The sequence below is a fragment of the Mustela putorius genome, unplaced genomic scaffold (genome assembly GCF_011764305.1).
Source record: "Mustela putorius furo isolate JIRA1106 unplaced genomic scaffold, ASM1176430v1.1 tig00003853_pilon_pilon_pilon, whole genome shotgun sequence".
NCBI lineage: Eukaryota > Metazoa > Chordata > Mammalia > Carnivora > Mustelidae > Mustela > Mustela putorius.
This window is the reverse complement of record NW_025422005.1, coordinates 1261213-1283828: the sequence shown is the minus strand read 5'-3', so window position 1 is coordinate 1283828 and position 22616 is coordinate 1261213. Positions and strand designations below refer to the sequence as shown.

Genomic DNA, 22616 nt, shown 5'->3' with positions numbered 1-22616 from the left:
TATATACAAAGAAAGGCATGTATATACTTTGTATATACTTTGTACATACAAGAAAGGCTTGTATATCCTTTGTTTCTATACACTTTCCTCTTAGGACCCCCTTTGCTGCATCCCAAAGGTTTTGAAAAGTTGTGTTTTCATTTTCGTTTGTTTCTATTAATTTTTTAAAGTCTTCCATAATTTCCTGGTTGACCCATTCATTCTTCAGTAGAATGCTCTTTACCCTCCATGTATTTGAGTTGTTTCCAAATTTCCTCTTGTGGTTGAATTCCAGTTTCAGAGCATTGTGGCCCGAAAATATGCAGGGAGTGATCCCCATCTTTTGGTACTGGTTGAGACCTGATTTGTGATGTGCTCTGTTGTGATCTATGTGATCTATTCTGGAGAATGTTCCATGTGTGCTCGAGAAGAATGTGTATTCTGTTGCTTTGGAATAGAATGTTCTGAATATATCTGTGATGTCCGTCTGTCCAGTGTGTCATTGAACACTGCGGTTTCCCTGTTGATCTGCTTAGATGATCTGTCCATTGTTGCAAATGGGGTGTTAAAGTTCCTACTATTATTGTACTTTTTATCAATGTGTTTATTTAATTTTGTTATTAATTGTGTAGTATAATTGGTTGCTCCTATATTGGGGCAAAAATATTTACAACTGTTAGATCTTCTTGTTGGATAGACCCTTTAAATATGATATACTGTCCTTCCTCATCTCTTATTATTGTCTTTGGTTTAAAATCTAATTTGTCAGATATGAAGATTGTCACCCCGGCTTTCTTTTGATGTCCATTAGCATGGTAAATGGTTTTCCACCCCTTCTCTTTAAATCTGGAGGTGCCTGTGGGTCTAAAATGAGTGTCTTCTAGACAGTATATTAATTTTTTAAAATGCAATCTGATATCCTGTGTCTTCTAATTGGGGCATTTAGCCCATTTACATTCAGGGTAACTGTTGAGAGAGATGAACTTAGTGCCATTGTATTCCCTGTAAAGTTACTGTTTCCATAGATCGTCTCTGTTCCTTTCTGGTCTATGTTACTTTGGGGTTCTCTTTGCTTAAAGGATCCCCCTTAATATATCTTACAGGGCTGGTTTATTGGTCACAAATTCTTTTAGTTTCTGTTTGTCCCGTAAGCTCTTTATTTCTCCTTCTATTCTGAATGACAACCTTGCTGGATAAAGTATTCTTGGCTGCATGCTTTTCTTCTTTAGTGCCTTGAATATATCTTACCAGTCCTTTTTGGCCTGCCAGGCTAAAAAGATCTATCCACAGATAGATCTGCTGCGAGCCTTATGTTTCTAGCCATGTTGTTTAAAGACCTCTTGACCTGAGCTGCTTTCAGGAATTTTCTGTTTGTCTTTGAAATTTGCAAGCTTCACTATTATATGTCAAGGTGTTAACCTATTTTTACTGATGGGGAGGGGGTGTTCTCTGTGCCTCCTGGACTTGAATGCTTGTTTCCTTCCCCAGATTAGGGAAGTTCTCGGCTATGATTTGTTCACATATACCTTCTGCCCCTCTCTTTTCCCTCTTCCTCTGGGACCTCAACTATTCTAACTGTCCCGCTTTCTGGCATCACTGATCTCTTGAATCTTGCCCTCATAATCCAGTACATGTTCACCTCTCTTTTTCTCAGTTTCTTTATTCTCCAGCGTTTGTCTTCTGTAGCACCAACTCTCTCTTCTGCCTCATTTAGCCCAGCAGTGAGGGCCTCCATTTTTGTATTGCATCTCAATAATGGCTTTTTAAAGAATTTTGACCTGGTTAGATTTTAGCTCTTTCATTCCTCCAGCAAGGGATTCTCTCGCGTTTTCTGTGCTTATTTCAAGCTTGGCTAGTATCTTCGTAATTGCCGTTTTGAATTCTAACCCTGACGCCCTATGTATCTCCACAATGTGCGAACCCCCAGCTGTCAGTACTGCCTTTTGTTCTTTGTGGGGTGAGTTCTTCCATCTTGTCGTTGTGTCTTGCAACAAGTGGTCACTTTCCTATGGGTAGAATTGCAGCAATTCTCTCCTTAGACGCCTGTTGAGGTTGCAGGTGTTCAGAATGGTTTGATAGCTCTCTAGCTGAATTCCAGGGACTGGATGAAATTAGGGTCCCCTACTCACCCACCACCTTACCTCTCTCTCCTGGAGAATGGATTTTGGAACCCAGCCTGAGTAGGCATGCTAATTGTGCTGCAGGGTCATTGCTTCTAGGATTTCACAGGGAATGCTTTAGAAAGTGTGCCCTCACACCTCCCTCCCTCGTGGGTATCAATGCACAGATGCACTGAGAGACGTATAATCACAAGGTCACGCCGAGAGCTCCGGTTCCAGACAAACCACAGTTGGCATCCCTCTCTGTTCCTGACAGGAGCTCAGTTCCTTTGTCCAGAACTTGTTTGTTCACTGGCTCTGTCCTAGAAGACACAGCTACTTGTCTCAGGACTGCTGCCATTATGAGAATCCTGACGACTTTCGAGTTCAGTATTTGCTTGCCATTATTTTTTTCTTTAGTCCAAATACCATTCTCCAGAGTTGCATAGGTTCGTTTTCTTTTCTCTTGGTGGTTGCTTTGTTCATTTGAGATACGGTTTTGTTCATTGAGTTTCAATTGTTTTACAAGTTTGCATTCAACCCTTGTTGATTCAATCTGTTGTTAACGCCAAAAAAATAAAACTACCCATTATTTTACCAGCAAAAATGGTTTTGATGAAGTTCTAGAACCTAGGTGAGGTTTGGTGGGCTGAGGTCCGGAGCCGATGACCAAGAAAGAATTCTTGAGACATCTTTGGTGCAAAATGGTAGTTTATTAAAGCACGGGGACAGGACCCGTGGGCAGGCAGAGATGCGGCCGCCCCGGGTTGTGAGGGGTGGTTGGTTATATACGCAGGAGTTGGGTAGGTGAGGACAAAGGGGTATTCAGAAGGGCTATTGGGGCAAAGAATACTATCAGGATATTGAAGGCTTAGTTACTATCAAGTAAAGACAATTGGGAGTCTCCTGGTGGAATGTTACATTCCTGCCATCAAGCATCCTTGTTAATGAGATTTAGGTTTAGAAGAAATTTAACTTTATTTACTTTTCCTTCTCCCTCCACCTCCTTCGGTTTTTATGGAGGGGAGGGTGATATTAGGCTTGAGAAACTGAGTTCTGTGTCTTTGGAATTTGGGCTATTGATAAGGTAACTTCTTTGTTTGCAAATCTCAAGGACATTTGCAAACCAAGGGAGACTCCTGTCTTGTAGAATTGTGATCTTAGCAAGTTAACTATTTATCATTTTATGGCAGTCAGGGGTGCCTGAGGAATGCTACACCTATGGAGGGGAGCGGATGGAAGGGGGGGGTGCAAGGCGCCAGCTCTTGCTTCATCCTCAGCCAGCCTCCTGCTCCCTCATCATTCCCCCCTGAACAATTTTGACCCTTAAATCTTTAAGGTGGCTGAAGGTGGAAGGTCTCATCTTCTGTAACTTCTTCATGCTGAATAGGGGCGTAGAGCTGTCCCTACCTACTGGGGTCAATATTGATCAGTGGAGGAATGTATAGGGGAGTTACAAAAGGCGGAGGCAGCCGAATCCAGCGCTGACAGTGAAGGAGTGTCTTTGCGCGTGGTAAGGATCATCTGTCGTGGTGAAGTCATTGCAGCAATGGAGTCTCGGCACCAAGTAGAGAAACATGGAACAAAGCAACATACTAAGGTTAATAAGGCGATAAGAATAAGAAGCCCGAAAAGGAGATTCGGCCATAGCCCTCCTTCAAACCAAGAACTTAACCATTCACTGAGAGAGAGAGAAGGATCTTGTAGGGCCTTAATCTGGGTATTCATGTCTTTTATTAGTCCTGTGACATTTTTGTGATAGTCTGGAATGTACACACAACATTCTGTCTTGATAATTGCACATGTGCCACCCTGTGCTGCTGTCAGGACATCTAAGGCCATCCTATTCTGTAGGACTGCCTGGCGTATTTGTGACACTTCAGTATTAAGTAGGGAGATGCTGTTCAGTGAGTCATTGAGTGCCTTTGTAGTATATTTATTAAGGGCTTCTACATGCCACATGACATCCTCTAGTCCCGCAGATGGAACAAAAATGGATGCTAAGTGATCATACCATTTAAAAAACAGATCGTGTCCATCTTTGTTTCAAGTTGGGGAGATTAGCTGGAGTTGTAATGGTTTTAGTAATGCGCCCATGGATCCAGGCAAATCCTAAAGTACAGCGACCTATCCACCCTGGAGGAAGCCAGGGCCACAGGTTGGTTCCACATATCCAGTGGGTTCCGTTTAGAGCTGGCCATCTAATGCCAGGTCGCCTTACCCAATCAGTAGCAAAACATTCAGTAGCCTGGAGTACTATTATTTGGGAACACATTTCTAATGATAGCCATCCTCGATACTGTGTGTTATTTGTCCAAGTGTCACTCGTATGATTTCTTTGTTCCCAGCATAAAATTGCCTTTTGACTGAGCCGTCCAATCGTGGGTGTGAGCCACAGATATGTATCCCAGATTTGATATATGCCATCCTTAGTATAGCGATAAGGAGGGTTTTGGAACTTAGGCCCATATTTGATTAGGGAGTTAAGGCTTGACAGCAATCTCCTTTCCTTCCAAATAGCTCCATGGGCATGTAGTACCAGGAAAGCATATTTGGAGTCAGTATAAATGTTAATTCTTAGACTTTGGCAATTGCAAAGTGCTAGTGAGCACTATGGCACACCTAGCTTTTCTTATTTTTTTCTATGAAAACTACTGTCATCAGAAAACCAACTGTTATTCATATTTTTAACAGGGACATCTTAAATCTGGCCAGATAGAGTAAGCAAGATCAATAACCTTTTTGCTCTACAGAGAAAGAAGCACAGTGGTCAGGTTCAGGCATACGGGTAACTAGGTTTAAAGTTTGACAAGTTTTAAGTATTATTTCTGGCTTATCTGTTAGTGTAGCCCAGTATTTAATAAGTTGGCCTCCATCGTCCATTGGTGGCCTTTGCCTTCTAAGACAAATCTGGACCTGATGTGAAGTCATTACAGTCAGGGACTGTCCCATAGTGAGCTTTGAGGCTCTTTTATGAGGGCTGTTCTAGGTTTTGCTAAAGCATCTATTTGCAATTGCACCTCAACGGAGGTGGCCTCTAGGATAAATATGACAAAGGGGTGAAACCAATAAGACGACCTTTGAGTGGTCCAGCCTTAACAATATCCTGATTACAGAGGATCATTGTCAAGTGGGAGAAAACTTGTCAAGAGATAAGGGGAGCACCCCATGAATCATCCAATCCATTCATAAAGAAAGTGGGGTCATCCATTATCTCCACAAGTCCATAGTTAATCCTATGGAGTGTGATAGGTTGGCTTTTAGGCATTTCATTATCCCAGCCACACATAAGGTGTTAGTTAAGTTATACCATTGCAGGGGAATCAATCCCTTTTTTCCAGTTGTTTAATCATGTGCTGTGGGGTCTGCTAATATCCCCACAAAATAATAAGATCGACTAAAGAAGCTATTGTGCAACTTCTCTGAAGTTTACCTCAAATTGTTTAGCTTAGGTAAACAAGCATTTAAAGACAATCAAATCTAGAATTTAATATCCATGAAGGTGTGTTACCGAAACATAATTTTTCTCTCTAAAGTAACCCTCATTTCCAGTGATAGCCAAATCAGGACTAATTCACTTGTGACACAGGTCCAGTTTTAACAAACTTGGCCTAATTATTTACATAAGCTCAGCAAGAACAGTGACTGTGATCAAATAGATCTTTTAGAATCTGCTTTGCTGGAACTTTGTATAAGGAATCTCTAGGTTGAACTTTTAGTAGCCTCTCTGGGCCAGAAGCCAAGCCACATACTTGCCATCAGGCATGCCTGCAATACCTGTTAATTTGGGCGAATGCCTCTTCTGAGTCTCCGCACCTACCAAAGAGTGACATTCTTTACTCACCTGGTGAGGCTGCTGGGAACTCTGTAAGCAAGGTATCAATCAGGCCAACAGTCCCAAGGGGCTTTATGGCTCCAGGTTTCATAAAGTCAACCTTAGTTCCTTTAAAGCTGTCTGGTCATATCTAAGTCTATGCATGTCTTTCTCAAATATGATATTCCAGCCAAAAGCCTTGGTAAAATAACCCGTGTTTCCAATTGTGTCCTGTTACAAGGAGAACAGATTCTTATTGAACTTATGCAAATGACTGATTGCCATGGAAGAAAGAATACTTAACTGAGACCTTTTGGTTTCAGAGGGTTCAGATAAAGAGAAAAGGTGAATGCTTTGAGCACTTTTACAAATGAGCACTTTTACATCTCTATAAGTTACAGATAACTAGGAGGGAGTATCCCTAGTCTGTAAGAGCAAACAGTAGAGAGAACCAGCAATGTTTAAAGTAAGACAAAACATTAACAGACACAACACTACAATCTTTTAGTTAATTTAGTCCCATGCTACTAATTCTGGTGAATGCGGCTTTAGTCAGTTTTGGAAATTCTTACCCATTTCAGTTTTAGGATTTTCAAGCATATCAAATATCTATATTTGTCCTGAAAGTCCTTTATAGGAATCTCCTTGAAGATAATTTTACAAGAGAATTAAAACAATTATAAATGACAAAAATTCAGAGTGGGTATGGTTTAGAGCTAAAGAGACACGGGAGTTTACAATTTAGCTGCAAGGAAATCAGGTTATTTCTGTGATACATAACATTTCCATAATTACAGTATCAAGCGGTGATCTCTCAAAACATTAAAACTTTAGGAAGTGTGTAGAATCTCTAGAATAGTTATAGCATTTTCCCAAATGTAATCCAAGGTTTGTCACTGATTCAGTAGTACTTCATGAGCAACTTCACATACCAAGGAAAAGCCTGAGTTAAAGAGATTTACAATTTAAATCTTGTCAACATTTGCTAAAATCTTAGAAAGTGTTGAAGCACATGCCTAAATATAATTAGGGATGTTAAACACCTGATAAAACAAAGCATAGAAACTGGTTTTTCTGGCCAGGCAAAGAGAAAACCATTTACATTTTCTTAACAGCAGATCAATTGATCTAAGAAAACATTGTCCTTTTGAACAGAGACAATTTCAGTCTTGTACCAACGTACCTTTAAAACCCATTCATTTCAATCTTCGTTCATTCTTGACTATAGCTAAAATTCCTTTTCTGAAGATTTCCCTTCACAAACCTTCTACAACTTTCCTTTGCATTCAGGTTTTGTCCCAAGCCATTTCCTTCTAAACAACCATCTCATTTAGGACAAAATTACCTTCCTTTACCTTCAACAAAATGTATTCCCATTCCTTAAGTCTTTCTTACATATCTCCTACTTTCCTACATAAAGTTTCCCTTTATTTCCATCAGTCTTAGTTACACTAAGCAGAACTTTGTATTCTTAGAAACACCTTTAGTTATTAACCAATTGTGAACTGTTACAACAGAATTCTTCAGGTGGCAATTTATGAATCAGTTAAGTGGCAAACAAGTTTACCAACAGATTTAAATACTCTTAGTTTCTTTGCAGTAAGAAGTCAAAAAGCACAAACCTACATCCAGTAATTAACAACTTAGCATTTTATCCTGTTTGGTTAAGATACAGGTGTCCACAATTTAATTCCATTTGTCATCCAAGCAAAACTTTAAAACTTTCAGGTTACCAAAGACTTTGAAAGCTACTTCAGCAATTACCCATTAGAACTTTGAGATAGACAATTAACCATCAGTTTAGTCATTTCTTTGCTAACAAATTTTAATAACACAAGCTTATTTAACCTTCAGTAAACTTTGATAGAATAAAGCTTCACATTTACTGCTGTTAACTTCAAAGATGCATCTATCTTAATTAAACCAACAAACTTAACTTAGTTCCAATAGTGATTTATGTTCCACCTGGGCCCACTCCACTTTGCATGTTTACCTGAGACATGCGTGGGAAGATCTGGAGTGGGGAGTGTTAGGTCCAGGGGTGCTCTTCTTGCTCCTTTACAGTGGAGAGAGAAGGAGCTGTGGTGCATGATCTAGAGGCCAGTCATGCAGGCTGCACGCACACCTTGTGCAGAAACAGAAGGGGAAAACAGAGGAAACAAAGTGCTGCCAGGAGGCAGAGAAGGGATTCCCGGTTTCAGAGCTCATAAGCCCCAACAGAGGAGCAGATGCCATGCTTTCCCACCAGCAAGGGGGGAGGGGTTAGGCAGTCCAAGTCAGGCCAGAGAACATAGGGAAACTTCCCCGAAACAAAGAGAGTTTCGGCAGCTGCTTGGGAATATTCCTTATCGTCTCTGTCTCGAGTTAGACCAACCCCAGTTGGCTCCAGTTATAGCCATTAACACGGGACGTGAGTGAGGGAGAAGCCCCCACATCTATTAGGAGTAACAGAGAGAAATAAAGCCAGAATCCCCTTTGCTAGGGATGGCCCAGCAACCTGGGTTTACTAGAAGAAGGCTTATTTACGTAATTACCATCCAATATGTCAGGAGAAAGTTTTTACTAGCTGACTCATTTGGGCAAACACATTTCGCAAAAGCCCCTTAGTCTGGGGTCCTGGTATAGAGCAATAAAGGCCTAGGTATGAGCAGTGAAGGTATCCTAGGTCCATTTGCCCTGCAGAGGAGATCTAACGGATAGATCCCACTGAGGCCATGCAGTGTTACAGGAGCTCAGTCCTTTCCTAAGTTTTGCAATCCAAATTATTTCCAGTGGGTTAAAAGGCACCCCAAGGTAGAGTCCTTGGGAACTTAAGAAGCCTACTGAGGCCATGCTTCCATAAAAGTAAAGAAGGTCCATTACCAAATCCCCCGACTCCTGGGTAGCGTCCCACGCAGGATATGTCAGAGGTTCCTGTGTGTCAAAAGCGACCAGAGGCGTCCCTCAAGATATCGCTATTGATCACCATCCTGCCTTCCCCAGAAGGCATTCCTGCCATAAGAGGCCCTGGAGGGGTGCCGGCGTCCCTCCACTTCCCCATCGCATCCTAGGCTACAGATGGGTGCCTGGTGAATGGACTAAAACGCTTGTGCCATGCTATCGTATGTCCTGAAGACTGCATACTGTTTTGCCATATTAACCCACAAAAACGCTAGAGAAGTTTTGGCAAGGGGAAATTACTCAATTTCATAGGCGGTTTGCAGAAGACACTGACGAGAAACAGTAAAGACTGAAATCCATCATGGTCTAAGCGACATTCCAACACATGTGGTCCGTACAGCCAACTTCCCTAGGAAACGGTCCCCGGTTGCGTTTTAATTCAATCGGGTACTGGTTTCGGCCGGCTCCCAGTGGAGGTCCCGTGGCCAGAAGTGGCTAGACCGGGCATGTGGAGGGGATCACATTAGATCAATCAGGAGGAAACCTCACACGGGAGTCTTAAGATTGGCAGCCGTCCTGGTGACTTAGTTGGCTGTCCCGTGCCCAAGAGAGACAACTTTCTATAAGAACAGGAATAGAGTGAGGCCATCAAATTTCTGGGTCTTATTGCCATTCCGGCCAGGGTACTAGCTTACAGCCAAAAGGCAGACGCTCTCCTCTCCGTAGAGTAGCCACGGGCTAGAGGATTACAGCCTGAGCAATTGACATGCAAGTGTTCCAATAAGACCATACTCCTTGAAAAGCCCCTGAAATCAGAGTAAATGGAAAGAAAGTACTCACCAATTTTGCACCGAAGCTCAGAGTCCAAATGTAAAGACTCACAGCCCCACGTTGGGCGCCATATGATGAAGTTCTAGAACCTAGGTGAGGTTTGGTGGGCTGAGGTCCGGAGCCGATGACCAAGAAAGAATTCTTGAGACATCTTTGGTGCAAAATGGTAGTTTATTAAAGCACGGGGACAGGACCCGTGGGCAGGCAGAGATGCGGCCGCCCCGGGTTGTGAGGGGTGGTTGGTTATATACGCAGGAGTTGGGTAGGTGAGGACAAAGGGGTATTCAGAAGGGCTATTGGGGCAAAGAATACTATCAGGATATTGAAGGCTTAGTTACTATCAAGTAAAGACAATTGGGAGTCTCCTGGTGGAATGTTACATTCCTGCCATCAAGCATCCTTGTTAATGAGATTTAGGTTTAGAAGAAATTTAACTTTATTTACTTTTCCTTCTCCCTCCACCTCCTTCGGTTTTTATGGAGGGGAGGGTGATATTAGGCTTGAGAAACTGAGTTCTGTGTCTTTGGAATTTGGGCTATTGATAAGGTAACTTCTTTGTTTGTAAATCTCAAGGACATTTGCAAACCAAGGGAGACTCCAGTCTTGTAGAATTGTGATCTTAGCAAGTTAACTATTTATCATTTTATGGCAGTCAGGGGTGCCTGAGGAATGCTACACCTATGGAGGGGAGCGGATGGAAGGGGGGGGTGCAAGGCGCCAGCTCTTGCTTCATCCTCAGCCAGCCTCCTGCTCCCTCATCAGTTTCTTTGGGAATAGCAATCTGAGACGTGCACTCTGAGACCAACAGGGTACAGGAAAACTCTGGGCGCCAGAGACCGAAGCAGAGGCAACCACGGAGGGACCGTGTTTTAGAGGAAAGGCCCCCATCGTGCTGGAGGAAAAGGTCGGGAATGTGACCTTTCATTGGCTGGGCTGGGACAGTCTCTCATTAGCTGCTATGACATTTCTCATTGGCTGCGCCAGGGCTGTCTCTCATTGGCTGCGCTGTTGCTGGGTGGGAGGAAGCTTTCCTTCCTCGCTGGGGCGGTGGACAAGCAGCATCCTCCAGCAAGGTCTGCCTCTTCCTGCCGGGTCCGCCCTGGACCCCAGTGCGGCCCCTCCCTGCTCCACGGGGCCTGGCAGAAGAGGACAGGCCTGGGCAGGATGCCGGCCGCGCTGCTGCGAGCACCGCCTGCTGCCCCGAGGCAGTGCCCGGCAGACCCCGCAGGCGCTCCTCCGGCCCCCACCACCGTGCCCGCTGCTCGCCCTATGCCCTGGGTCGCGAGTTCTAGGGTGTCACTGCGACAGCCCTCGTGCACCGCCTGCCGCAGCCAGACCTGAATTCCGAAGGGTGCGGGAGGACGGCCCGGTGCCGGGTAAGAGCTCATCAGCGTCCAGGACGCACACTGGGACCGGACTGCGCCGCCCTCCCGGCTTCTTGGCAGGAGGAGGCCCGTGGGACCGGCAGGTGGCCACAATGCCCATTCAGCGGGACCCTTGCTGTGCTGCTGGAGGAAGCCCTGGTCCCTCTCCTGCGAACCAGGACCCCTACCCCTGAGAACCCAGAATTGCCCGATGAGAGCACATTCCTCAAGGGCGTGGGGCTCAACGTCCCCCCCCCCTCCCCAGCACTGGAAGGGCTCAGGACTCAGCCAGAGACCGAGGGAGCAGTGAGGCACACGCCGGCGGCCCTGGTCTCCATTTTCCCGTGGCGGGGACCCGTGTGGGGGCAGCTCCAGACCTGGGGCTCCGGCAAGGAGATGCCTGCCTTGCCTCCTGCTTGCACCAGCTTGGGCACCAGGGAAAGGACTCCCCGAGCTGGCAGGCAGGGCACCCCGAGCTCCGGCCTGCTGCTGGCCAGGGGGAAGGGAGCTGGGAGCAGAACGAGCTGCTCGGCTCAGTTCTCAGGCTGACTCGGGCTGGACTCGGGCTCGCTGGCCCAAGAGGCCCTTCTTCCCTCCCTCAAAACCCTGGGCCAGGGAGGAGCCGGAAGAGAGGGTGTCTGTCGAAGCAGAAACAGACCTGGGGTGAAGTGGTCGCGAAGAGGGGTGGGGTTTGCAGAGGGGAAGCCACGGGGGGCTCAGGGCTCCCAGGGCTGCGGGAGAAGGGAGAAGGACACTGGGGAAGGGCTTGCGTCGCGGGGAGGTGAGCCTGCAGCCAGGCCTGGCGGCCTCGGGGCAGAGCTGTGGGGTGTGTCCCTTGGGGCAGGGGCAGGCCTGTCCCGTGCTGACCCATGACTTTCCTCCAGAAACCTCTGACCCGTTCACCCCTGGACTGGCAAGGAGGGGCCGCGTCTCGGGCACAGAAAATAAATGCCTCGATAGAGTCCGCGGGCGCGTCTGTCGAAGACGTGTGAAGCGGGCGTGTGTGGTTCCCCTGTCCCCAACCCCGTGTTGCCCCCGCCCCCGGTGTTCCTGCAGTCCTGGCTGAGGCGCTGTGCTGCTCACTGGAGCCCTTTGGGTGAAACTCTCAGATCGGTGGTTCTCAGAACGCGCCTGATGGGATGGGGCAGGAGCGCGCAGAAGGACTGGAAAGGGCTAAAACGCGGGGGCGGCTCGGAGCCGGCGCCTGACACATGCGGCTTCTGTGCTTGGGAGGGTGTCACATGTTGAGTTCTGTGGTGCCCTCAAAGGTCACGAAACAGCTGAGATGTGACCAGCACCTCACCCCGCGCCTTCTGGGCTGGAATCCAGGTGTCCTCCCGGGTGAGCCCAAGGACACCCGGGCCGGGCGCGCTGCTCCAAGGGCACCGGGACATCGCGCTGGTCCTCACTGCCCAACCTCATGCCATGTAGACACTGGGATGAGGCACCGTGGTGGCCACAGTGGCCGTGGGCAGGCAGGACAGTGACCTAAGTGGACCCTCAGGTGGGACTCTCTGGGGGCGCTTTGGGTGGATAGGTGATGTTTACAGCGGCCGCATCCGATGCGGGGAATGTTGAATGAAGGGACAGAGGTTGCACTCTGAGCCCGTCCCTGGATATGACCCCTTCCTGAGGCCCTGGCCTGGGGCCCGCCGCTCCCGTGAACAGCCCAGCACTGTCTTAGAGGACAGCATGTGGCCTGCTATGCTCACTGTCACTGGGATGTCACTGGGTTGGGGATCCTCAGGGACAGAGTGGGGACTCTGCTTCAGAAACGAGCCGACGGGCGTCTTGTAAAACAATTCTGGGACCGGGCCAATCCCCAAAGTAAGGGCAGTAGCAGATTGGAACGCACTGCTGAACTAGGCAGCGAGGGGCGCCGCGGGGCAGGCTACAGGGCGCGGGTAGGCTTCCCCGCCCATGGACGCGGACTTGCCGGTGCGCAGAGAAGGGTGGTCACGCTAGAAAGCCTCAAAACTCACCATTCAGGCAAAACTCATCCGTGGGGGAAGTTTCAGGAGAAACAGGGTATTCCCATACTCTCAAAACATCTGCAAAGTAGTTTCTAACAACAAATTTTAAAACGTGTTTATTGGTTATTGGTTGAGTAATCTTAATCCCATTGAGAAATCATTTATGGCCTGTTGTCACGCCAGATTTGTGGTCCATCCTGTGTCGCCATGAGGTAGGTGCCGGCAGGCCCATCCTGCAGATGGGCAAGCTGGGGCTCAGAGGGCTGGGGGTGAGTGGAGCCAAGAGTGGGTGGTGGCTGGGTCCTCACCTGCGCAGAGGTGAGGGGAGGGCTCTGGGCCCTTCACGAGATGGATGGGACACAGGTGGGGTCCCCAGGGACCCCTGAGCAGGGCCGGTCTTGCTCTGTTGGGTAAAGTGTGAAGTCAGCCCGGGGAAGGGCCCCTGGGGACCTTGGCACCTTCTAGCAGGCACAGCCCAGGACGGCTTGGGTGTCTGCCTCCAGGATCCATCCATCCGTAAGTGGGTCATTCCGTCCCAGGGGACACAGATGTTGTCTCCTCCATAGCCACTGTGGTGACGTCTGGTGGGACCCTCGGGACCTGGACGGACAGACACGGCATCCCCTTCTGTGACCAGCTCATACATCCAGCACCGAGACACTGCCCGCCCTGCATCCAGCCCGGGGCCCTTGTGGTGCTCAGGATCAGTCGAGCTTCTCAGGCAGGACAGGGGCCTCCCTTCCCGGGTTGGCCTGGTCTCACACTAAGGACTCAGGGCCCTCCGAGAATGGGACCAGCCCCCCACCCCGCCTGCCCCAACAGCATCACCACCAGTGGGTCGGTGGGGGACGATCCCGGATACCTGGTGAAATAGTCCCGCCTTCGTGGGTCCCCCTGAAAAACAGAGACACTGTCACGTCGGGGTCAGTCTCGGTGGTCTCACAGCGATGGGGCTGGAGGGACCGGAGCTCCTGGCTTCTCCCTGTGTGGTCTTCCTTGAGAGAAGGACCCTCTGGGAGAAAGGCCAGACCCGTGTGGACAGGGCTCCTTGCTGGACTTGTCCAGTCGGGGCAACAGGACATGGGACAACATGGGGACACCTCCTGCCCGAGTCCCCAGCTGCCAAACCCTGCCCCTAACCCACTCCAGTGTGATGTCACCCAGGGAAAGAGAGTAAGCACTTCACAGGGGACGGTCACCCACCCCTCAGGGAGCTGATGCCCCAGAACTGGGAGAGAAGGAGCAAGCGCTGGCCCCTGGCCGGCCCGCTCAGAGCCTGGGGCCCTGAGACCTGCCTGCTGCCTGGGGGCCCCGGGCTGAGCACCCAGGACACGTTAGCTGACAGTGGCCCGAGATGCTGGCTGACCTTCCCCACTTGGACTCTGCTGGGTGCCTGCTCCCTGTTGGGCAAGCACGGGCCTCCCCAAAGGCCAGAACCTGGTCTGCAGAGCCAGGGCCCGGCCCGACGTGGAGCCCAGCGCAGGCAGGAGGGAATGAGTGAAGGTCCTGGAGCCTCTGGGGGGCTCGGCCTTGCCCGCGGCGGGGCTGCTGTGGCCCCTCCACCCCAGCCCTGTGCTCCCCCCACGCTCTCCGCCTGCCCTGTGCTGCTCTGTCCCTGAGGGCAGACAGGGCCTTGGAGTCCCTGGTGGGGAGTGGGCATGGGGGGGTACCCGGCAGGGGGTCCTGGTGCAGGGGGCCCTGTCTGCCTGGCCCTCCGCCCCCCGAGACCCCATGACACCAGGACTCCCACTCAGCGGGAAGCACCCCCAGGCCGGCACAGCCCCCCGAGAGGAGCCAAGGAGTCCCGGAGACGCTCCTGCCGGCCGCCTGCGCCCGTCAGAGGGAGACAGCCGGGAGACGTCCCGACGGGACCCCAGCGCGCAGCTCACCGGGCGTCCGTCTCCTTCTCATCCTTATCCCGAGGACTAGGAGGCAGAACACCGCTGTGGCAACACAGACGCTGCCCACCACAGCGGGCAGCGGGGAGGAGCACGTGACGTCTGAGCTGCTGGTCCCGGGCTCCGCTTGTGTCTGCAAAGGGCCGTCGCACCTAGGAGAGAGCAGCGGGGCGGACGCGAGCTGCTAGGCGGGGGGCCCGGCACTCAGAGCCCGGAGGGTCCCCGAGGGAAGGCGGCTGCCCGCGGCGCGCTCCAGTGGCTCAGGGTGGGAGCTCCCTGCTATGGGCAGACGGAGCGAGGGGACAGGGGGAAAACGGGATGCCCGGGGACAGGGACGGGACAGGGATGGGGTCAGAGGAAACAGGGCAGAAAGCCCAGACCAGGGGGCACAGAGGGATAACCTGGGGGAGGCAGGTGGTGAGAGGACCTGCCCCTCCCCCCCAAAGCAGCCACGTCTGGTCACCCCAGGTTCCCCTCAGGACCCGAGGATGAGCATTCGGGAGTCCTGTCACCTCTCGGGCTCCCTGAGAACCTTCTTGACAGCTCTCCCCGACTCCAGATTCGCTAGGCGTCCCCACAGCCCTGGCATCTGAGGATGCCCCAGAACCACAGGCGCCCCAGAAAGCTGGCAGCACCTCCCTCCAGATTTGCCCCAGGACAGAAGGTCCATCCTTGGCCTCCGGGAAGCTCACATCAGCCACCGTGCTGGGCGCATGAGCCACAGGGTCCAGCAGCTGATGTCCTGGAGGCCGGCCCATGATGGGGAGCAGGGGGAGCCCTGGAGACTCTGCTGGAGGAGCGCCCCCCCCCCGGGGACACGGAGCCGAGACCACCCCAGGGTCACCTACGTGCTCCAGGGCTGGCACTCCTCCAGGGTCCCACTGGGTGAGAAGGTCCCAGGCGGGCAGTCTTCACACACCCTGTCCTGCCGCTCCGTGCCTGGGAAACGACAGGGCCGGGCAGAGGGGAGGCGGGGGGCCTCGGCTAGGAGGAAAACTGGGTCCCCCCAACACACATGGGCTTGGGTCCAGGGTCTGTCTTTTCGGAGGGTGCCAGGGACCAGGCTCTCGGCTGCTGAGCAGAGAGGCCAGGGGTCAGGGCACCCAGGGTCTGCGGCTCACCTCTGGCCCGCACCCTCTGGCCAGGTCTGCAGGGCGTGTGGGGACTGCACTCTGCACAGTCGTCCCCATCCTCACTGACACAGAAGTAGCCCTGGTCACAGACGCACACAGTGTTCTCTGTCTGGGAGCACTTCTGCCTGGTCACCAGGCCCATGGCTGAGACCCAAGAGAAGGAGCTAAGAGCAGATGCATGTGCTGCCGTGGGCAGTGCTGAGCCCCCCATCCCGGGAGGAGACCAAGTAGAGGCCTGCACAGCAGCCGCAGGCCTTTGGGCTCCTGTCCGGGATCGGGGACGGGGTTGGTGACCAGCTCCCTCAGCCCAGCTTTGCCGCCTGCTGTGCGTGTGTCTGGGTCCCGCTGTGCTCCTGCTGGAGGGCCCGTCCAGGTGCACGCCCTGCTCAGCCCAAAGCTGGGCCTGCGGGTGCTGGACACAGGGGTGTGTGTCCCAAGGGGCTCTGAGGGACAGCAGCAGCAGTGGCCGGGGCTGGCCGAGGAGGAGCTGTCAGGAGGATGGTGAAAGGCTGTCCTCAGGGGGGGAGCCAACCCGCCGGGAAAACAGCCTCGTCCCCGAGGGGCCCACACAGGAAGTGAAAACCACAGTCAGCAGCGGGGGCAGTCCCAGAAGGCAGGTCCCAGCCCTAGGCCACCCACGCCTGAAGAGCCTGCCCCTCGGGCAGGCTCCCATGCTGCAAGCAGGCTAGTCAGAGCCAGGCGGACGGCGAGTGGCAGTGGGGCTGGGGTCATGCGGGGCCTGGGCTCAGCCTTGAGCCCCTGCTGAGGGACAGCCTCTCAGCCATCCACACCCCAACCTCGGCCCCATAAGACAGGGTTTCCTTTGGGGCCTCGAGGACCTGTGGGTGAGCCGGGGCTCTAAGACCTTGTGCTTCACTCCCCCGGCCGGACCCAAAAGCACTGAGGCTTCTGCTGGGTCCTGCCTTTCCTCCTGGGGTGCCTCCACCCCAGCTCACCCGGCAGGAAGAAGACAAGGGTCCGAATGCTGAGCCACAAGCAGGCCCTGGTGGGGGAGGGTGCTGTGCGGGTGTGGACACTGAGGGCGAGCACAGTCCAGTCCCCCAGGACCAGCGGTATGGGCGAGGCAGGACAGGACCCGTGGCTTGGGGGTCCACGTGAGGGGTTCAGGGTGACGGGCTCCCCGCACTCTGGACAGTGCTTCGAACAGGGAGCTATGACAGTGCTGGTCCCCTGGGGAGGCAGGTGTGGACAGAGGCGCACGTCCCTGGAAGGGTTCCCGTGCAGACGCCTGTCCTGCAGACGAGGTGGGATGCGGCACAGCGGTCCCAGCCCCGTGGCTGCCCACTGCAGCGGGCCGTGGGTCCCCAGTGGGGTGGTGGCTGTGGCCAGGGGTCCTACCTGGGTCACACACTCGGCACTGTAGGCACTCGCTCAGGCCATTGAGGTGGGCCGTGTAGGTCCCCAGGTCACAGGGGGCACACACCGTGCCAGTCAGCTCCCCACAGGCCTCTTTCACCCGATAACCTGCGCCCAGGGGGAGCTGTGTCATTTGGGCCTGGAGAGGGCCCTGCCGGAGCCCACCCCGCCTGCCCCCTTGAAGCCCCCAGCATGCCCGGGACTGAAAGCCACCTGAGCTGTCCCCCACACCACGCTTCGTGTCCTGCTGCCTCCCAGCCAAGAGGGCAGAAGGCGGTGGGAACATTCTGGAAGGAGGTGGAGGCCTCCGGGTATCATGTGGGCATGGCTGTGCTCCAGCGCCTGCTCTGGGCCCCGGCTTCCGGCCATAAGTGGGCCAGTTGGGCCCCCACGCCGCATGCCTCTACCTTGCAGCTGTGAGGGTCCTGGGAGGGAGAGACTCAGCCCTCCCCGCCTGTGCCCTGCCCCAGGGCTTCAGCTGAGCCCAGGCACTGGAGCTTGGTCCCTCTGGGGCTGCACCCACCTGGGCTGCACTTGGGACAGCATTCGGAGCCCACCGGGTACTCCTCCTCTTTGCACGCGGCCATGGCTAGAGCACAGGGGAGGGACCCCAGGAGCAACAGGTACAGGGCTTGCAGGACACGGGATCCTCGCTGGAGGGGAGGGGCGGCCAGGGCTGCCCTGGGGGCCTCGGGCTCACCCCCGAGAAATGGGGCGGCAGCAGCCCCTGGGGAGCCGCAGGGTGGGAGAGGGACAGTCAGGAGTCACCGGCCAGCAGCGGGGACGGGGGGCTTCCGGCCTGACGGGGAGGGGGCCTCTCTGCGGGACTCTGGTTCCAGGGCTGACTCTGCCGGGCGGCGCAGGAGGTTTCCTGTGGAGTAACCAACAGCCAGTCCCACAGCCCAGCGGCCGGGTCAGGGAGCCGCCCTCTCTGCACAAGTAAGGTTTTATTTAATCAAGTGTCAGCCAGGCTGGGGTGGAGGGCGGAGGGGGTTGGCTGGGCTCCCTGACCTCCTGCTTCCCATGAGCAGCCTCCAGGACCGGCCTGAGGGCCTGGAAGTGGGGGTGGGGGAAGGGCGTCCACAGAGGACAGGAGTGGTTCCGTGGCTGCTCGGTATGGCTTCCTGCCTCTCTACTGCCCCACTCCCAGGGATCAGGGGGCTGGGGGCCAGGGGCTGGGTCAATGTCCCCTGGGACAATGCTGGGGGACAAAAGCCCATGTGGGACCAGGAGCAGATGGGGCCCAGGGCAGGGTCCGCAGAGAGAGCTGGGCTCCTGCGGAGTCAGGGCAGGGACACCAGGAAGCACTGGGACACACACACACACACACACACACAGAGGCTCCGGGACTCACCTGGCTCAGGGCATCAGGCTTGGGTGCCCGGCTGCAGGGGGGCGGCTCCCAGCCTCCAGGAGGCTCCATGTCCCTCCTCAGGACCCCTCATCCCCCGCCAGCAGCCCAGCTCACACTCAACCTGGAACCTGCCTCTTCTAAACTGAAAGGGAAAGAGAAACTGGGGCCCCGCGAGGGAGCATCGGCTGTTGCAATCGGTTCAGTCTGTCCATACCGGGCTTTGTCGGGGTCAAGCTGCCTATGGCCAGGACCCCACAGGAGCCCACAGGCATGGGAGAAAGGGGGCGCGGGGCCGGCGGTGCAGGAGGCAGGAGGTGACCGCAAGGCAGAAGAGCTCGAAAAGGGAGGGGGAGGCCACCAGGCGGGACCACAGAGCACAGCCGTGGCAGTTCCTCCTGCCTCACTCAGTGAGCCGCACCCAGGTCTGGCTCAGGAGTCTCTCCTGGACTCCCTGTCCCTTAGCGGCCCCCTGACTTTGCTGTAGAGCTGGGGGCCCCCCAATTGTGCGTCTGCGTCTACTCGACTGCCCTGACACCTGGGGAGCCCCCGGCTGCTCCCCTCCAGCACCAAGGCCACAAGAGGAGCCCCCTGCTTTCCTGCTCCTGTCACAGCGTCTACGGAAGCAGGGTGACCGGCCCCCCAAAGGACCCCGACTCCCACGCAGTGCCCTCTGTCAGGGATGGAGGGGCTGGTTTCCACCTACACATTCCTGAGCACAGCTCAGCACAGGGGGTCCCTCCCCAGACTGCTGGAGGCCGCGGGGAGGGGGAGCACCTTCAGTGCTCCCACCCAGGGTGGGGGTGACATTTTGCTTTCCCTGAGCTGCACCCACTGTCCACACCCCACCTGTCCCCAGGCTGGGGCTGGGCTGGCTCATTCCTGCTCCCATCTCACAGATGGGCCGTGGGCCAGTGGGCTCAGAAAGCAACAGGGCTGGGCGCCTGGGTGGCTCAGTGGGTTAAGCCTCTGCCTTTGGCTCGGGTCACGATCTCAGGGTCGTGGGATCGAGCCCCACATCGGACTCTGCTCAGCAGGGAGCCTGCTTCCCCCTCTCTCTCTGCCTGCCTCTCTGCCTACTTGTGATCTCTGTCTGTCAAATAAAGAAATAAAACCTTAAATTAAAAAAAAAAAAAGCAACATGGCCCGTCCCCGGGTCTCTGGAGTACAGACAATGCTCAGACCCTAACCCTAATCTCCCCATGCAGAAGGCGCTACCCCACCTGGGCTTCCCCAGAGCACTGTGGCCCCCCGAGGTGGTGACCTTGTGGGCAGCTTAGGGGTGGGGGACCCCCACGTGCCTGGGGCCCCAAGATGCAGGGGGGGCGGGCTGGTGAGAGGCAGCGCACCCCTGCTGACGCCTCAGATGGCAAGTGTCCTGAGGAGCCCCCCTGGGGCCCCATGGCTCCCACGTCCCCGCTCAGCCCGGGGCTCCTGGGATGGGCATGAAACCCTCCGACTTCCCTCATCCGTGAGGCTGCAAATCCATTACCCGCGGCGGCTTCCCTCCCAGCAGACCCATCCCGACCCGGCTGTGGGTGTCCAGTTCCACGGGCCCCGGGCAGGTCCCCATCAGATCCTGAGGTCGAGCCCTCACCAGGACCAGGAACCACCCCCTCAGTAGCTGACTGCTGGTGGCCCAGCGCGGACGGACCTTGAGCCCCTTCCTTGTCCTGACCTTGGCACCACGGGCCCTGGGGTCACTACCTAATCCCAGGTCCTGGGGACACTGAGGAGGACAGCCTTCATGCCAGGGAAGGAAGCAGGCAGGGGTGAAGTCACGGGGGTGGGGTGGGGGCTGACCAGTCCCCAGGACCAGCCCAGCACAGCCTCCGAGGCAGGGCGGGGGTCCGGCGGGACCCAGGACCTTGGGAGACCCACCAGACCCCGAATGCACAGGCCATGCCCCGACACCCGAGGGCCTGTCAGAGGGAGGCCCCACCCTGGACCGTCACCCCTTGTTGTCACCAAGACACACAGGACGGCTGCACTCTGCCTTCTCATTTCCACACGGTCACTGGATGTCACTTGACAGATCGCTGAACAGACCACGTCCAAGGGGGGTGTGCGGCCCCATTCCCGAGTCTGACTTTACAGGGGACGCTGCGCGGCCTGAGATGGGCCCGATTCCCCCCTCGCTCGCCCATCCAGCCGACCAGCACTCTCGGGGCAGCTTCGTGTCCTGCGAGCGGCCCGCTGGCCAACGTCCCCTGCGGGTCCTGCCGGGACCCTTCGTGGGGACCCTCCCTCTGCCGGATGGCCGGGGACGAGCGAGGCCGGGGGCAGGGGGTCTGCAGGACCGTCAAGCCGTCCGCTCTGGGGGTACTGGGTTGAACTAGTTGGGCAGGGCGACCTTGGAGATGGTCTGGACCTGCCCCTCTTTGCTCCAAGAGGCCAGAGACATGCCTCGTGCTCTCAGGCGCGTGGGCTGTCGCCCAGCAAGCCAAGGGGGACCCCATGCCCACTGGGAGGGAGGAGTCCCGTGAGCACCTCAGGTCCTTCCGAAACAGTGAGCAGCGACCCGGAGCGACGCGTGCAGGGGGACGCGCTTCTGTGGGACTCTGACCTGGGACCCGGCCTGTGGGTGAGACCCCACCTCTGCAATGGGCGTGCTCAGGCCCACCCACTCAGAGAGGCTGGGACTCCGGGGGTGGCTGCGGGGACCCCAGGGGCAGGGGCTGCGTTCTCCTGCTCACCACTCAGTAAAAGCCCCAGGCCCACGCCCAGGCCTCCAGTCGCCTTGGTAAAGTCCGTCTCCGAGGACGCCCGTGGGCTGCTGCTTTGTTGCTGTCCCTCAGCTGCCCAGCCCTGTCCCTGCTCGGGGGTCCGGGCCTGGGGTGGCAACCCCGTCTCCTCCTCCCCTGCCTGCAGCCCCCTTGAAGCTCCAGCGCCAGCAGCCCTAGAGAGAGAAGCAACGGACGCGGACAGGAGTCGCTGACCTCACGCTCCTCCTTATAGGGCTGTCCCAGAAACTGGCTGCCTCCGTTGTGGGGTCCCCGCTCCCCAGGGCCGGCAGCCCCCTCCTCACAGCACCTTCCCTGGCCTCTGGGGGCTGCACTCCCGGGCTCTGGAGCCGTGGGCCGCCCCGGATTCTTCCTTCCCCGGTGGTCGGCTTCGTCTCTCTGCTCCCCCTGCCTTAGTACCGGACACGAACGCTGCCCGTGGGAGACGGGGGCTGGACGCCTGCCTGCCGCTCCAGCCGGCCCAGGGTGACCACCATCCCCCAGGACCACCAGCCCATCCCCATGGACACAAGGTCCCCGAGGCAGGATGGCGTCAAGAGGACCCAGAGGCTTGGGAGCCCGCATAAGACCCCCACCAGATCCGGCTCTGTCCCCACACCAGAAGCCCGTTAGAGGTGCCCACGCCCCGCTCTTTACACGTACACGCATACCCTCTGGCCTACAGGGGCTTCCAGTAAAGGTGAAGGGGCACCCTCTCCGCGCCCTGCACTCAGCCCTCACGTGCATTGGGAGGTGACCTAGAATGTTCTAGGAACCCCAGCAGCTCCCGGGTGTCTCAGAGCACACTAGGGGCCCAAGGCAGGCTGTTGGGGTGCGGGCACTCGCTGCGTCCTGCCGCACCGATTTGACCTCCCAGCCCGGCCATGTTCCTCCTCACGGAGGCGGCTGAGGGTCCCACCGGCTGGGACTGGCCCACATGCCCCTCACAGTTACTCCCTAATTCCATGAGCAAGGGACCCTCGGGAGGAGATCCTGGGCAGCAGGGGACGTGATTGGGCAGGAGCACCTGAATCATCACTGGGGAGTGAGGCAGGAGGAGGAGGTTGGTGGCAGGGCCCTCCTCCTCCACTGGGTGCCCCTTGCGGGCTGTCACCTGCTAGGCCCTCCCTTGCTCAGTGCTGTGCCCCCGGAATCAGCATGTCTGAGACTCCCTGGGGGTCCCGCACCCCATCT

The 22616-nt window shown here is 55.0% G+C and overlaps 1 protein-coding gene across 1 annotated transcript; it reads right to left on the bottom strand.

Annotated features, from left to right (window-relative positions):
* Positions 1-13029: 13029 nt before the first annotated feature.
* On the bottom strand, positions 13030-19647 carry TNFRSF14 (TNF receptor superfamily member 14). Its single transcript, XM_013064698.2, has 8 exons — positions 18703-19647; positions 17872-18219; positions 17331-17456; positions 15960-16115; positions 15687-15777; positions 14830-14990; positions 13803-13834; positions 13030-13540 (listed from the first exon to the last, which is right to left on the bottom strand). The coding sequence occupies exons 2-8, from the start codon at positions 17933-17935 to the stop codon at positions 13466-13468; spliced, it is 705 nt and encodes a 234-aa protein (XP_012920152.1). The 5' UTR covers positions 17936-18219; positions 18703-19647; the 3' UTR covers positions 13030-13465.
* Positions 19648-22616: the final 2969 nt, after the last annotated feature.